This window comes from Struthio camelus, chromosome 14 (assembly GCF_040807025.1).
Source record: "Struthio camelus isolate bStrCam1 chromosome 14, bStrCam1.hap1, whole genome shotgun sequence".
In the NCBI taxonomy this organism is placed as follows: Eukaryota; Metazoa; Chordata; class Aves; order Struthioniformes; family Struthionidae; genus Struthio; species Struthio camelus.
Window position 1 is genome coordinate 21,251,410 of NC_090955.1, and position 17,407 is coordinate 21,268,816.

At 34.7% G+C, this 17,407-nt stretch overlaps 1 protein-coding gene across 20 annotated transcripts in view; it reads right to left on the minus strand.

The window, feature by feature from the left end:
- Positions 1 to 17,407, minus strand: part of ATP2B2 (ATPase plasma membrane Ca2+ transporting 2) — a 430,065-nt gene that overhangs the window by 85,312 nt on the left and 327,346 nt on the right. For 10 of the 20 annotated variants that reach the window (XM_068906742.1, XM_068906746.1, XM_068906757.1 and 7 more), the window contains 3 exons: positions 9,458 to 9,583; positions 7,577 to 7,609; positions 6,098 to 6,193 (listed from right to left, as the gene is read on the minus strand). In XM_068906742.1, coding sequence (XP_068762843.1) covers positions 6,098 to 6,193; positions 7,577 to 7,609; positions 9,458 to 9,583 — 255 coding nt within the window. The remainder of the gene's footprint in view (positions 1 to 6,097; positions 6,194 to 7,576; positions 7,610 to 9,457; positions 9,584 to 17,407) is intronic. The other 10 variants (XM_068906748.1, XM_068906749.1, XM_068906754.1 and 7 more) reach the window with 3 other exon arrangements.

Consider the following 17,407-nt stretch of genomic DNA (forward strand, 5'->3'; position numbering starts at 1 on the left):
ACAAAATATAAATAATAGTAGACATAAATGTAACAAAATAAAGCTATAAATGTGATTTTATTACACCTTCCAATTATATATATTATTTAGCAAGTTACTGCTCTAAATATGAGTGTTGGGTGTTCACCCTATATTCAGATTTATCCTAAAGATTTGCCAGGTGCATCTGTAATTTTAAATTTACTATTTTAGCTACATTTTGTCTTACCTTATTAAAATCATTATTTGAATTTTTTGTAACTGATAATATAAAATTTGAAAGTGTATATGATGTGAAAATGGCAAAATATCAAGTGGAGTTTAAAAAACTTTGGTATTCATAATAACGAATAAAACATTTCAACTGTACTCAAAATTTGGAGGTGAGATACCTTGCGAATCCCTTACAGTGGTATAAGTATTTATCTTATGGAAAAGAACATTTTAATTTTATAAATATATGCACAATGGATGGCATTCTCTTTCAGTGGTTGTTTCTAGAGTCCAGTAGAAAAATTATGCTAAGGAAAATTAATAGTTAAAACATTTTTACAGGATTTTTAACACATACTAATACAAAATGTATCATTAAGTTTTCTTTAAAAAAAGATGGCAGTTAAGTCCTGCTCTTTAGACTGCCTATGATAGTGCAGCTAACGCTGACATGCACAACCACCAAACAGAAATTATGCTTCAACAGAGGTGGTTAGTTTTTCACTCCGTGCCATAAATACCTAGAAGCAAACCTGAAAGGCTAAGATCCACTTCCTATATGTTTGTATTTGCAGTAATTTCGAGATCACTAAACACTCAGGTTTTTTTTAATAGGACAAAAGTAGCCAAATTAATCTAAGTGTATCACCAGTTCATTTCATTCCCATACCAATAGGCTACAGCTGGTGAGAAATTCAGACGTATACAATTACCGTAAGGGAAAGGATGTTTTGCTACCTATTGATGATCTCAGCATGCAGAAGGACTGTTAAAGTGTGCTGAAGTAACCCGTTTGGCATCAAATGCTTGTCTATATTTTTAACCCTATTCCCACCTTGGATATCACGTGATTTTAAAAAAGAGGATATTTATCTTCCAAAGACTTATGTTTTTCCATGAGACATGCATCTGTCAACCTGAACAAAAACAAGTTTGTTTTCATGGTGAAATTTGCTCAAAAATTTTTATTTAATCTAAAAATTACGGTAAAAAAACAGCTCATAGTTGAACTTGATATCTGCTTAATGGCTATTTTTCTTAGAAGGGCTTTTAATATAGTTAGTGGAGGAAATTAAAATAAAAAAATAAAAATTCTGATTTCTAGCTAAATGAGAAAGCCTTCTTTAAGAGACTGAACATGTCAGGTTTAGAGCATGTCAGGTTTAGAGTGGACGTAGTCCGTTCCTTTTTCAGAATACAATTCAAAACCTTTAAACAGTAGAATTAAAGATTCTTCAACAAAAGAACACTTCGCATTTTCAAAACTGGTGAAAACAAAATACACTGTTCTTCTACGCAAGTCAAATACCTTATCTAACTATATGATCTATAGCTGCTGCGTAGCAGGAGTATAACAATTGTTTTAATGAATTGCACTAAAAATTCATCTACCCTCGCTATATAAAAATAACCAGCACGCGAATGGACAATCATTATTAACAACCATATAACTATATTTATTTGAGAAATATTTTCTTAACCTCAGCAACTACTGCATTTAGGTTAATGTTTCAGGGTGTGGGAGTGTTCATCATAGCTATGTATAACCCAGTTACTTGCACAGAATGATACAAAATAGACAATTATGACAAGAAAAGAATAACGTAAAAGGAGGTAAAAGATTTTCACTCCTCCTGTTCCCATCAATTTCTTCAGGCCTAAGTCAGCACTTGGCTACCTATTAGTAAGGAAGTATTCTGTGCGTTCTTTAGAACAATAAAAGTGATGAGGAATTAGTAATTTTTAATATTAATTTTAATAAAAAATTATTTAATAAGCTATTTTTACGTAACTTTTGCAAATATTTCCTTTCTTTTTGGAAATAAACAAGTAAAAGGGACAGTTTGGGGGCTTGAAATCTGGGGGAATTCATCTAAATTTATTTTTTCCACTTTTCTAAGCAAGTATAAAAGCTGGGAGGTTTAGAAAAGAATATAGTGTATAGTGGCTCATAAGATGAGTTGTATTCTGTAGCTGTTTTTTAGGTTTTGATATATGAATTTGAATACAAAACGTTTTGCATGTTTCCTTTACCTTAATTAAAATTTATGTATCCTTACCTGGAGCATATCCAGAACACCATTACTACCATAGTTCTTACCACCAAAACAGTTCTTACTTCAAATAAACTTCAAAAAAAGAGACTCCCCTTTCCCTCCTCCAACCCTTTTGAGGAGTGAGCGAGATACGATAACCTAATCCTATCGTCGGCATCAAGATTTATGTGTTCAACTGCAGGAACTGCTTGCAATTGGCCTTTGTCACAAAATCTAAACTAGTTATGTTCCACTGTGCCATGATAGAGCTAAAACATATATTTAACGCCCTACAGTTTTTCCAGAATGTCTCATCTTGCAATGGAGATGAGTTATAGCTGTCTTCCTGCCAAGTCGGTTATATTCTACAGCTGGCAAGCGCAGAAGCACGTTGCAAATCGATATGGGGGGAACAAAGTGACCTCAAACATAGCTGAAGTGAGTCAGTCGGAATTCTTTCATGTAGCACGGCAGCAGACACAACGCATTAGCGAAACTCAGGTTAACTACAAATGAATAAATCTGATTCCACTGTATCAAACTGGAAGTTTTAGCTGATTCTTCTAGGCATTCACTAAATCACTTACAACTCAGGAAACACATTAAAGTATATTAAAACTGCAAACTACTTCCTAGGAACGGAACGCTAACTTCTGTATGCCAAAACTGACAGAGTTAACAGCAGATCTAAAATATTTTAGCTAAGACACTGCTCTCAGTCTAGTATGGTATTTCTCTATCAGAAATACTCCCTCACCCCGCCAGACACACATATCCCAAGGAAATCCTGATTTAGGAACAAGGCAGCGCTCTACGGGACAAGGAGACTACAACCACTCATAAACTGCAATTAGCCTAGCACCCACTCTCCAATGAAATTAAAATTAGGGTAAACATGCTTCCAAAACTTGCAGTGATTGTTGCTGCCCATATTCTCTTTAAAATAATTTACCCTTTCTAAAGGCATTCCTTTAAAATAAAAGGATTCTTCGTGAATTACTTTCTGTAAAATTTTTTGATTTAATCCCAGCCTGAACTTGGAAGCTTTTAAAAACTGGACACATCAGTTGTCTATAGTTTTGAACAAAGAAGAACACCGAACAATTATCTATTTTCAGCTATTAACCACTAGAACCCAACAAGAACTTCTTAAAGCTCCTTACACAATAGGTAACAGGCAATAAGGTATGTCACAAACCTGTATGACTGTATTGCTATTGAAAATAAAATACACTTTTCTGTGTCAACTATATTTTGGTAACTGAGAAGTGACAGATAATTTGTCTGCAATTATAATGCGCTGATTTTCAACTAACAAACAATAGCATTTCCTGTGCTAAGTACACATTGAAGTATAGAGTAATTTCTATTATTTTAAGGTACTTTCTACTGAGAAGTATTACACACTAAGTAAATACGCTTGTTTTCAGTCATATCTTAGGGGAAATCCTCATACATATCCTCATCCTGATGCAAAAATATCATCTCACCCAGACTGGAAAAGTCAGAACCACAAGAACTTGATTTTCTTCCTTTAGAACTTAATTTTTTTCCTTCCTTTCTCCCCTCAACACCCCAAAATATAGCTACATTTTAAGTAGCTACATCATCACTGCTGACCACAAAAGAATGCGTAATATAAACAGAAACCAGACTTTGGCAATTTCCCAAACAACTTCAGAGCACTCAGATCTAACTTTACTTGCCAAGTCTTGGTTCTCCTCTGAACACATTATCAGATAAGTTGAATTGTAGAAAGTATTTTCCATCCATGTTGGTCCAAGATACGCAGAATTAATTCAAACGTCTCATTTCAGAAGAGAAGTTAAAAGCAAAAAACACACTTAGCTGCACAACAACTGACTTCTACGCTTGGTGCACTAGACAGAATTGAGTATATATGTCTCATTAACTATAACTGAGATTAAAGAGGGGCAGTAACTACTGTTTCTGATGGGAAAGAAGAAAATGGAAAAATCGCATACTTACTTGATAAAAAACACTAGTTTAATATCCCTTGGAACTCCATTTCCATCTTAACTTCAAGCAATGCAGCAGACATTTACCAGGCAACCAAAAATTACTAACAGAGATACTAGGTAAGACTTACTTAGGACTCATTTCTGCATCACGCTCAGCGATGGTTCTGATCCAAGAAAGCACTTAAGCAGGTGCTCAGCTTCGTACTCAGCACCTTGTACAAGTAAGACGTCATGTAATACCTCAGTCTCCAGTGGGACTGAAGAAGGCTGTCTGGTAAGACTTTCTTGTAAGCATATGTTTGTATTAAAGAACAAGGGAGTGGAATTACAGAGCATAAAGAAGGGAGAACAAAACACTCCTCATTAATGTCATGGTTCTTGGTTTCTAAGGAATCTGAAGTAGTGGTGCTGCAAGCAGGGTGATCCAGGGATAAGGGAGAGACAGGGCTTGTAGGAGGGATTAATATCTTTTCTTAACTTTCTGATATGTTTGGAAAAGAAGAAAGGTTGCAGTCCTCCTTCAGGTCCATCAAGATTTGATGACACTGTAAAGGTCTGTGTGCAGGATCTGGTATTTTCAAGAGCTTGTCTACCAAACTTATCCAGTTTGGATTATGAAATTTTGTGTCTCAAGATAACATTTTCATTTCTTTCAGCTGTATCAGCCAGTTTTGTTAAAAAAACAAAACAAAACAAAAAAACTAGCATTCCCTTGCTTTACTAAAAAATCTGCCATGCAATGAGATGCACTGACTGGAAATTCTAATTTTCCAGCAAACGTGTAATATACAGAAGTAAAGCTCTAAATTTGGTTATATTTTTCTTTCAAACTGTCATCCATTTATTTAAAAATAAGCTCAAAGGATTTCCTATGCTTCCTATGCTTTAAATAGGGTACCACACTGGTAAATCTTAGCATTTGCTTACTACTTGTTATTGCTATGTCAGAACGTGTAGTTTTACATGCATAACACAACAACTGCTGACCTGCAGAGAAACAAATTCTACCACGAACATAACGAAAAACAGAATTACTTCTGTCAGCGACACTGGCGCTGCACAAAATGGAAAGGCTTCTATGGCAGACAAAGACTAATGCATTTGATTATCAGAAAAGATACAGCTGTTCTAATTGATGTCTGGGCTAATAGTGATCCATTCCATTTAATACTGGAATTAGACTATTAGAAGAGATACTGAAATATTAGCATGCTAAGAAGCGGGGTCAAGAAGCTGTATGAAGAGTTAAAATCAACTACAGTATTTATTTTTTTTTTAATAAATGCATACAACTCATTAGATGATCACTATCCAAGGGTGCACACAAACTTCACTTTTCAGTCTCCTAACAAAAAGGTGCTCAGAGTAGCAAAAGTTATTCCTGACACATTCCAGGTTCAAATTGAGGCAGATTCCTGACCCCAGCACTATTTCTCAAAAGTACATTAAGACCATACGAATACTTATGAGAGTGCCACATCAGAAGAAAAGAAGATATTATCCTTTTATTATAGAGTTCTTCAAATCTATGCTGATACACATGTAAAGAAACATTTTACACTGAAACTTTATGTAAAGGCAACTCAGAAGTTTTGAGATCAGTTTTACTTATCTGTTCCTTTTAACTGTAATTGTTATTAGTGGCAAATAGATCATACTTCCTACTTGTTCCTCTCCCAAGCTTAATTCCTTGTCAATAAAGTAAATAAGTCACAGCATCTCTGTGGCATCTCTTATAAGCTACTCAATAGTTTATGGAATAGGAGCTCTCAGAGGGGTAAACACATGCACATACATCATCTGTGCAGTTCATAAGAGGAAGAGGGAATCTAATAGAGTCAGGAGAGAAATCCATCAAATGCAACAAACTAGGTGTTCTTGACGTACCATTGACTAAGCTGGCATTTGCATTATCAGTGGCATTTGCACCTGCTGCACCATCTGTAGCTGAAGAAGGGTGGGAGGAGGGATGGGAAGAATCTACTGAATAATAATGGATAAAAAACAAAAAATAATAATAATAATAATATGAACAACAACAATAGTAATATGAACAAATAATAATAATACGAACAAATTCACATGACAAAACAAAAACATTGGAATGCTATGGCTTTGTTTTCTCCAAAATAGATTTGCTTTAAATTAATCAACATAACTTTCAGAAACAAAACGTCATTACAAGGTGTTACAAAGTAAGGCAAGAACTCATATGGGGAATAAAAATAAATAAATAAGTAAATAAATATGAAAGACATTTAACAAAGTTAACAGAGTTGGTGAAAACTGACTGTACGCAGCACTAGGTACATTCCTTTGCCCCTTTATGCTGATTTTATGCAAATCTATGCAAATACTAAAATGGCTGAAATTTTCTGAATCTCTTTCAGGATTGTATGTTGAAATTTGAGGAAATAGAAGAAATATAGAAGCTTGGCAAATTTAGCGTTGTGGAGAAAAACGAGTTATTTTAAGTCCAAATTAGAGACATTGTGCAGTTGGTTGTATTTTGTGATACAATGAAAAAAAAAATACCAGAAAATAAAATTCTCTTTTTGCTTTCAGCAATTAGCCCTGTTTTAAAGAAACTGGTCAAGCAAATAGTTCTTCCCTAACAGGAAGATGGAAAACTCTCCAAAGGTTTTTTTATTATTTTAATTTATTGCTATTTTTTTGCTACAATACAGAAAACCAGTCTCTACAAATCATAGATAAAATGAGTTTTGCACTGTTTCTTTTGGTTAACTGTCCACTGCAGAGCACAAAAGTCTGATAATGAAGCCTGTTTGAGACTCATGAACTTTCTTGCTACTTGACCCATGGAGAGAGTTTCACACTGTACTGGTGTGTTATTCAATAAAAAGGGTCATCTTTTATTTACAAATGGTAAGTTGGGAGAAGAAAATATACAACATACAAAATTTTGAAACGCACCGTGTATAAGTGCATTCATGAACATTTCAATTGCAAATGTGATTACTGCAATAGTAATAACTCATGCAGTTGTAGCTACTCATCCTTATTTTCATTCCAGTTGGATACTCATACTAACCAGCACAGCATGAATTGCTAACAGCAAATAGCAAATTTCAATATTTAATAGAGCGTAATTTACTTCTGGAAAATAACTGAGCATTCAAGCTTAACATTACGATTTGCCACACCAATAAAACGTAAACACCTAAATGTTTGCCAAGAACAAACATGTAAGTGCCTTGAATCCTGTCAATTTGAAATTATTCTTTAATTTAGCTGCACTAATTCAAAGACAATTATATTAATCATTAGTTCAACCCTGATTTGCACCACAGCTTGCTAGCAAAACGCCTTATCCTTTCATTTGATCTGGCAGAATTCTTACTCTACCTGGAAGCTGGTGTCCATCCTCCTGTTTCATACCTGTATGATGATTTTTACAAAACGTTAATGAGTGATAAAGGCATACACCCAAAACGACTGAAACACAAACGTTCATGATTTCAGAGAACTGCAGGTTTATATAGGGGAGTACATTATGAGAGTTTGGGCCACAATCTGCAACCAGCTCTGCTTGGGCACTCTTCTGCAGCTAGAAACACTAGAAAGTTTTAAAGAATTTGCCTGGTGTTGTAGCCGTATCCAATTAGATTTAGTGTCTGCTATCCGAAGTTCTTACATGCCTTTAAAGAACGTCTGTCTCTGGCTATTAATCTATGAATACAGTGCGTTGCATTACCCTGCTTTCTCTGATTTGTTTTTCCCTATCTGTCAAGGCTATCCACAAAGAAGCATGAGAGAATTACCAGTGTCATGAGCAAAATAAAATACAGAGAAGGGCAAGCCCGTTAAATGCAGGACCTTACGGCAGACAGCTGCTACTTTCAAGCAGATAGCAGAGTTTCTACTTCCCACCTACAACATGCTTACACAGTGCCAAAACAGATACCGTCAGGTCTCAAGAGGGCTGCGTACAGGAGTCTGTCTTTCAGTGACAGCAAGATTAGACCCTAAAACATTGTTCCAACTAGTCTGACATGAAAGATTTTTTACCTTGGGAAGTTTCAGTCTTTCTCTCTTTAATGCTCCTAGAACTTATCATGCCTAGCAGGTATTGTACATTTCTGTGTAGAAATGAAATGGTAAGCATTTCATAAAATCATCCATCAAGTAAACAGGGATTTTTCTCATAGAAACATGGAGTCAAGCGCAACCACTTAAACTTTTACGTCCATTAGGTTTGTTTTGATAAACAGTTAAGGGGCATACGTTAATAAATGGAAAGTTTAGGTCAGGAAATCCTTTTGAATCTAGCCTTCCCATCTGCAACTTCAAACAAAAATAATGCAAAAGACAAATAAATGGAATCACATTGTCTGATAGACAGTGAAGTGTTCAGTAAAGCTATACTTACTCTTTTTATTAATAGCAAAAGCCATTAAAAAGAGTGGGAATGGCTAAAAAATTATGTTAATTCGTCCTTAAATAGGACTGAAAGTTAAATATTCTTAGAACAAACTTTCTTGCTGAGATGAAAAATTTTGAAAGTAGACTTGAGCAAATTACAAAAAGACTATGTGAACAAAAACTAGGAAGGACACACATTAAACCACATTTCTGCTTAGTGCACGACCCATAAATTAGCTACAGGTTACAACGTCACTCTACAATAAGGTAAAAGTCTAAAGAGACTTCTTGATTTCATTAACTGATACCTCATATCAAAGTTAAACTGTCTTGTTATCATTTCTTGCTACTTACTTTCTTCTCTTTTACTAGTCTGAGTCTGAGCTCTCCACCTGAAGAAATTAAAATGCCTTTACATGTATTATGTTCTTATACAGTCAGGCACTGACATTAGATGACTTTAAAAAAAATATTCGATTTATTTTTGAAGTTCAAATAAATATGTTATTTCCATGGCTGAGTTTCAAAAAAGTATTACACAGATGTAAATGCACAAGAGCAAAACTTTAGCAAATTTTAGGTGAGTGTGGATTTACGTAAAAGACATGGCAATTCCCATGTACTGCCTTGCAATTGGTTATTTACTGAGAGTCTGCAACTTCACACTGGAAAAACTTGTTGTTATCCAATATATATTATTGGTTAACAGATTTTGTTTTTTCCTGTGTGACATGTAATGACAAAAATGTATACAAAAAGGAAAGTTTTTAGAGTCCTATTTATTTGCAAAGTATTCGGGAGAGCTTTGGCTATACAAAGCTCAAGAGTTTGCTTGGGAGCATTCGTATGTGTTACGAAATTTACCTTTCTTATCTTTCTTTTCTTCTTCTTCTCCTCCAGCACCTAACAGAGTAAAGATGATGCCTGTCTGAGAATTCACACCCACAGCAGTTACCAGCATTCGTCCAGAGCCTTCCATGACATGAGTACCTGAAAATATGCAACATAAGTTATATATATTTTGCTAGTCAATTAAAAATCACAACCATTAAACTATTTTATGCAAGACTTAAAATAAAGCTAAGAGAGATTTGTTACACAGCCAAAAATAATTCCTGTTGTTCACTGTCATTCTCAAATGAGAATGGATCTTTGAGCCCAAATCTTAGGGTGCATTAAACACAAAAAATTAATAGAACATTAACCACACACATCATGTTTCCTTTTAAAAAGAAACATTGCCACTACCTTAAGTTTGTGTAATTCTGGAACATAACAAATTTAGCTTCATACAGTTAATTCTTTTAACTTGGAAAACATCTTTAGGAGTTCTGCAAACATTCCTCTTCTGTGAAGCTATTCAAGACTATACTGACTACATTCAAACATGAACAAAGTTAAAATGTATGGGCAATTTCATCTTTCTCAGGGAGTTATGGTTGATTCACAGGCATAGAAAAAATCTATTTGTGAATACAATTTCACATCTTCAAAACTGAAAATTCATTACTGAGAAAGCTCTTCAAGGGGATGTTTAATTAAAACATGAGTTTCTCAAAAATCAAGAAAAATTTGACATACGCTTGAAAGCCAGTTTGGTATGTACAAGGATTTCTACTGCTCTAAAACAACTCAAAATGCATAGGAAGTTCTTCTGAAAAGGATCATCTGATTACCTAGATAATTATAGCATTATATTAACTAAATGAATTCCTTGTGATAAAAGCTTGATGCTTTATTTTGTAGGCATTACTTATTTACAGCTTTTATTCTCAGACATTTGCTCCACTTCGAAAATTAAAACTGAAAGATTAAATTATGCAGGCCTATCATGTAAATTAACGTATCCAATTTTTTCTTGCCTTTTTTCAAAAAAATTTGCACACTATATTTTGCAGAAACTACCGTCCTCTAAAATATTAATTGCTTACAGGAAAAAATAAAGCTAGAAATACCATTTTTGCAACATTTTAACCTATTTCACTGATAAGTAAGAATAAAACTGATACGTAGTGAGGAATCACTGAACCTTGAACATACTTTGGAAATTTAACCAAATATTTGGTGCATCGAAAATCATAGCCTCTAGAAACTTTTTGCTCATGAAAACACAAACAAACTAGAACTTCCTAGAAACCGTCACAAGTATTCTGCTTTCCATTTTGGGAAAGTTTTGTAACAGCTATCACTATAACAGTGTCTACACAATTGTGCACTGGGTATTTCTAAAAAGCTTTTAAATGGAAAAACCACTTACTGCTTTAACATGTATTTAAGCCTAGTTACTACAAGCAAATAAAAAACTGCCAATGTAACAAAAGAACCAACGTGCCAAAGATAATACCAAAACGTGACTAATGTGTCATTTCATATGGTGATAAAGTTTTAACCTAAAAACTTCATTACTGAAGTAATATTTTAAAAGTTTGAAGAGTGGCATCCTGAGTATTTAGTGAATATTGAAAGATATACAGGCCTGTCATGTGACAATATTACGTTCCTATGAAATAGATGAAAAGTATTATGTCATGACCAGAAGCTACTGATAGACAAACCCATTTGTTGAAATAGTCTGTTTATTTTATCCTGGAGTGGAAGGAAATTCATGATATGCTTATTTAGTTAATCCAAGTCATTGGGGAAGAAAAAAAAAAAAAAAGAAAAGAAAGAAACAATCATTTCTCAAAATAAAGTTAGCAGATCAAACTGTGATTAAAAGGAATTGGAAGTTTACTGGGTTTGGAGTGTTTTAAATACTCCTTCCTGCGTTTGGAGAAGAAAATAGTTTGGACGCTATGAAAACAGACTGTAACATAGAAAGTCTAAGTCTTGAGAAAAAATAGTTGTATAGGCATAAATGTATTGATACCACCAAGTTAATTATGGATGAATGAATGCATGTTTAACTAAACCTGCTCCAGAAGTACTTTATTATTTAGAAATTGTTTTTTATCCTAGGTGCTACTGTTTTAAACAAATTATATTTTAGAACCAATCATACATTAGCACAGATTTGCAGCTGTGGGACATAAGAAGAATGAGATCAGATGGAACTAGAATATAGTTCAATATTTAATGTTTTCTTTGTAGGAAAAAAGCATTTTTAGTCTTATTTTGAGGCAATTTATTGATTTATGAGTCCTTAAATCAGTACAACTTATCATAGTTTAACCTTTGCCTTGCTATTGCAGTATTTGTGATAAACTATTATTCTTTGCTGGGTATGATTCTATTGTTCCTGGGACTCTCACCTCACTTCGAAAGCGACATTGCACTGTTTTACAGTCATTAAGCTTGCCACAAATGTCTTCAATAAGAAGACATCAGTACCCCATCCATTCTGTGACAGCATGAATAAGGTGGAGTCATTAACTGACTTATCCTAAAAGAATTCTGTGGTAGAAGGGATAAAAATTCTGGTATATTCATTCTCAACTGTCTTGCCCCTACTGCTTACTGACAGACATCACTAACTGCTACCCAATATTTAAGAACAAAAGTGAAGTTATTCATTGATACCTACAGTTCCGAACCATATCACATGAATGCCTGAAACCACAGTAAAATACAAAGGAAGTCCTCAAACAGGTTTCCTGGAAATCCTTGCAAAACGGCTTTAAATCATTTGAATTATGAGCCTGTTGCATTGGGCAAATAGGGAAAAATATTAATTTCTAATGGGGAATCTTATTTGGTATTCAGATCTACTAAATCTGAATGGCCATAGGAAGATTCTTTCTCCCTCATTCTTTTAAAAAATATTTTACTGGATTGAACCTCATCTCTATATATTCATGTTGTTGAGTTATTTCAAAAGCTGAAAAAGGGAAAGATACAGGAATATGACGTTATAAAGATAAATATGCATCCCTGCGATCCATTTTTAAAAAATATTTCAACCTCTTTTCTTGTTACTGCTCGCCCATTTGCTGTCCTCAAACCTACTAAGCAATGCAACTATTTATAATCAAAATCTCTTTCTCTAAATAATTAGTCTCTCATGTTCTTAAAAGGAAAACAGAAACACAGTACAGAGGGAACATCTGTCCACTCTAAGTCTAATTTGAGAGCACAAACATCTCATCATAACACTAAGAAAAATTCAGCAGAAATTAGCCTAATAGAAACAAAAATGCAGTAACGGACAGATGTGGTTTTAAAAAAAAGACTTTCCCAGTGCATTGAGGATTGTTCATATGGTTGTCTTTGCTATAGTTGGATTCCTTAAAAAATCATTTGCTGTCTTTCAAATGATAGATAATTTGATGTCTTTCACATCACTAACATACAAATCAGGACCTCCACCTAAACAACAAAACCCAGTTATATTCAAGTCTAAAGCAACAGAAAAGATCTTTAAGAGTCATAATGGGATGGGTTGCACTGATTCAGGCAAAACAGAAAACTGGCCTGAAACTTAACTGAATTTTAGAAGCACCTTTTGCAGCGAAGCCAGCTGGAAGACTATGGTGCTTCGAGGAGGTAGTGACCCACGGGACAGTTCACTGTTGCTGCACAACTCACAATTCCCGGCATCTGAAGGGACGCAAGATTATCTACCCTCTTTCTCCTTCTCACGTTAGCTCCAATAAAGAGTATTTTAACCCTTTACCCAATACCTTAACCCAATACCCAGTACCTTATGGAATCTGAGTGCCTTTCTTACTGGGGTCATAATGAACATGATGCCTTGCAGTGGTTCAATACACCTTTTTTAAGGCATAGCACCACTTAAAAATATATTTTAATTAAAAACTTCTTTTCAGTATTCACATTATTTTTAAGGAATTTGTTCTATATGGAACTATAAAGGTGTGCACAAATATCCTCTAAAAGACAGCATATACCCCTACGTCTCAAAATCAGCTTTGCTAAGAAAACATGCACCCACCAGATATCAAGCTTACCTCTGTACACTTGGAACCTTTTGAGATCAACTTTTCTTAATATTAATCTTGCAAAACACAATTCAAAATTGTTAAGGTGCATATAAAAGCACATAAAAGGAAGTTTCAGAGCAGGTACTAGGTACCAACATATCAGCACACTATGTTCTACAAGTATTAACTGAAGAATTCTTAAACACCTAAAACAAATCGGAGAACTGAACCTCTTTCCCCTCAACTCTGGCAATTCCATCATTTAAATAGCATTATAATTAATTTATACTAGTTTGAATAAAGAAACGGACTTCACGACTTTGATCAGCTATCATTATATAAATGGAATTATGGAATTAATGCATATTTTTCACTTAATCTGTACACTAAACATATATTTCATGTTCACATGGAACAATTACACTGACTTCTTTCCCTCTCAAAACTAATTTTTAATACAAATAGAATATATTTTTTCACATGTTGAGTATTTAATTTGAAGTTGAAAAGTAGTGAATGTTCCAAGATAGAAAACAAAGGAGTTTAGTTCAGTAAGAAGAAAATAAAAGACAAGGAAATCATGCAGCGCATATGTTTTCAGGATAAAAACTTAACTAAACATGCGACTTCTCAGAAACCCCAAAATCGAATAATAGTACTTCCAAATAGATTGGAAATAAGGCTGGAGGAAAAAAAAAACCACAGCATGCCAGTTTGGGAATTTGGCCTTTGGTGGAAGTTTTGTTACTTCCACCAAACTAGTGGTAAACAAAAACTCCCTGTCTGCAGGTCTAAGCAACTAGTTCAATCACTGCAACTGTTAAGAGGTAACTGAAGTTACTATAAAGTGAAATAATCATCATAATATCCTCTATAAGTAAAAAAGTTTTTCAGTAAAAGTCATCTACATATAATTTCAGCATATCCAAAATAATTTGAAATATTAATAGTTGGATGCTCTGTTGTGAGAACTTCCACTTTGCAAGACGACCAGCTTTGAATATTTACTGGCAAGGTACCGAGACAGAATCTCAGCTACTTTTCTCCAGGCAATAACTGACCTGATTCCTTAATCAAGCGTCTTTTTTATTTCCAAAACCTAACAAAGCACTGTGACCAACAGATTTATTTTATTTATTTTTTATTGAATTAAATGACTTTGTTTTGCATCTTTGCTGTGCATTGATCAAAACAGACATTTATAAAAGTTAAATTAGGATGAAGAAATGTTCTGTCGGTCTCAATTTGGTGAGAATTATCTTAGGTGAGTTACTCTACGCAGCTCTTCCATATCGCAATCAAATTAATCTGAACTCCTGGCAAAAAAAGTTTTCAACAATGAGTCTCACAAGATTTTGTTTTAATGATATTTTACCTTTACCAGTATGTGGTACCTCAAAATACTTCTCTGTATAATACTGAGATACATGTTCAAAACTTCTGCATTTAGAAATCATGGATTTCTCTGAACTTTGAATTACATGAAACTTAAAGGGCAATCAGTTTCAATCGTGGCAGTTCAGTAGTAATCCGCATGGCTAGCCCACGCTGTCTTCAGTTGGAGGCTGATACAAGCCCATGTTCATTGCAAAGAAATTCAACATCCCCACAGTATTGTTTAAGCTGATGCCACCATAAACAACGGTTTATGATACACTGTGCATGCAAATCTCTGTTAACAATCTAAAAGAAAGAAAATGTTTTACTCAGTAGTATGGTGGAAGAACAGAAGAGATGCTGTTTACTTTGGTTGCAGGTTGCAGAGCTTATATTTCCATTTTTGCCTTCCTAGGTGGTACCAAATGTGCTATATGCAGATGGAAATGAACCATCTGTTTTAGTCAGCACTTGCACTTTTAGAATTGTTTCTCAAGTACAGTAAATGAGCGTCTTGATGATTAAAAAGGACATTAAACTAAATGAATTTCAGTGCTTAATTATGTTATTGAAAGTTATTGAATATCAAAAACACTGTTTCAGGTGCAAACTGTGAAAATAATAGTTCCTGATGCAGGGTGTTTATCTTTCACCAAATTTAGACTCACAAAAATAACAAAATGCAACTGCAATTCAACTGTTACATTTTTTTTGCTATTCCTCTGTCAAACCAGAAGAACTGTTTTCATTTCCAGCACGTGATTTAAGGGAAGACGATGCTAGGCATCAGCCTGGCGATCTGTGTCTGAATTCCAAAAGCTTCGACAGAACTTACTGGTGTTTCCAGGTGCAAGGAGGAAAATTTAAGATCTATTTGCAGAATATTTTTTCTGTTTAAACAAGTTTCTTAAAAATATATGTCTAGACTAACATCCAAAAGGAACTCATTTTTTAAACAGACCAAACTCAACGTGGAACAAATACACTACAGTGGTTTTCAATTTTTGTCGATTTTTGGACTCCTGACAATTTCCAGTGGGCAGATCAATTCCAACATCATTGAGACTTAACTGCACCTCTACCAGAATGAAATCTTTGCACCTGTTAAAATATCACATGAATTCTTCCTCTTTTTTGTAATTAAAATGGAGATTACACATTAGTACAGAAACATAAACAGTTTAAACTTTATAACAGTGTCATAAAACTATAAAGACAAACTCTCTGTCACAGGTATTTGAGTTTTGGGCAGCAGGAGGAAAACATCTTATCTTTTCTCCTAACTTGACTATTTTCCTTTTCTCTTCCCACCAAGCTTTTCAGGGCAATGCTTTCTTGTTTCCATGCAGTCACCACTGAAATCTACGGCTATCCAAAAAGATCTAGTTACATGAACCAATGGAAACTTCATAACCACAACCTCGAGCATTCAACGGCAAGAGATATTTTAATTGAAAAATTGAAGCATAGATTGATAAAAATCTATGGTATTTCATGATCAAAGCTTCTATAATAAAATATAATTATTAAAGCTATTATATTAATATTGGCAATTTTATACTACTTGTTAACTAAGAGAAAAGAAATGGAAAAGCAAACACACAAAATACAGCAAATAAAGGATACCAATGGATTAAACCTCTATTAAACCTCTTGCTAAGAATTTAACAATGAGCTACACTTCCTAAAAATATTACTGCAGGCCTTCCTGTTTATACACTGGTGAGCATCTCCAAGAAAATTCTTTATACATCATCAATATATCATTTGCTGGAGAGAGTCCAGCGGAGGGCTACAAAGATGAGGAGGGGACTGGAGCATCTCTCCTATGAAGGAAGGCTGAGGGAGCTGGGCCTGTTCAGCCTGGAGAAGAGAAGACTGAGGGGAGGATCTGATCAATATGTACAAGTATCTGAAAGGGGGTGTCAAGAGGATGAGGCTAGTCTCTTCTCTGTGGTGCCCAGTGACAGGACAAGAGGCAACGGGCACAAACTGAAAGACAGGAAGGTCCATCTGAACACGAGGAAAAGCTTCTTTCCTGTGAGGGTGACGGAGCACTGGAGCAGGTTGCCCAGAGAGGTAGTGGAGTCTCCTTCGCTGGAGATATTCAAAACCCATCTGGATGTGATCCTGGGCAACATGCTCTAGGTGACCCTGCTTGAACAGGGAGGTTGGACTAGATGATCTCCAGAGGCCCCTTCCAACCTCAACTGTTGTGTGATTCTGTGATCAAAATTAGTTATCTGCACTTCTGAGGTAGATCAATTTATTATAAATCTAGCAGAAATAATAGTAGTTTTATAGACCACTCAGTTAAACCACTACTTTAAAGCTAAATTATCTTAGAATATATTGGGGAGTCAGAGGAATACCAAGAATCCAAGAGTGGCACTCTCCCACCTAGTCAGTTTCTGTATCTTTGCTACCTGCAGACGCATAGCCCTAAACTGAAGGTTCTCAGCCCAGGTGCAGCCTTCGGAGTTTGCAGCTATCTCCACCAATCTTTATTAGCCTCTATTGAACATGTGCCAATACATTTTTCAGGGACTAACAACTT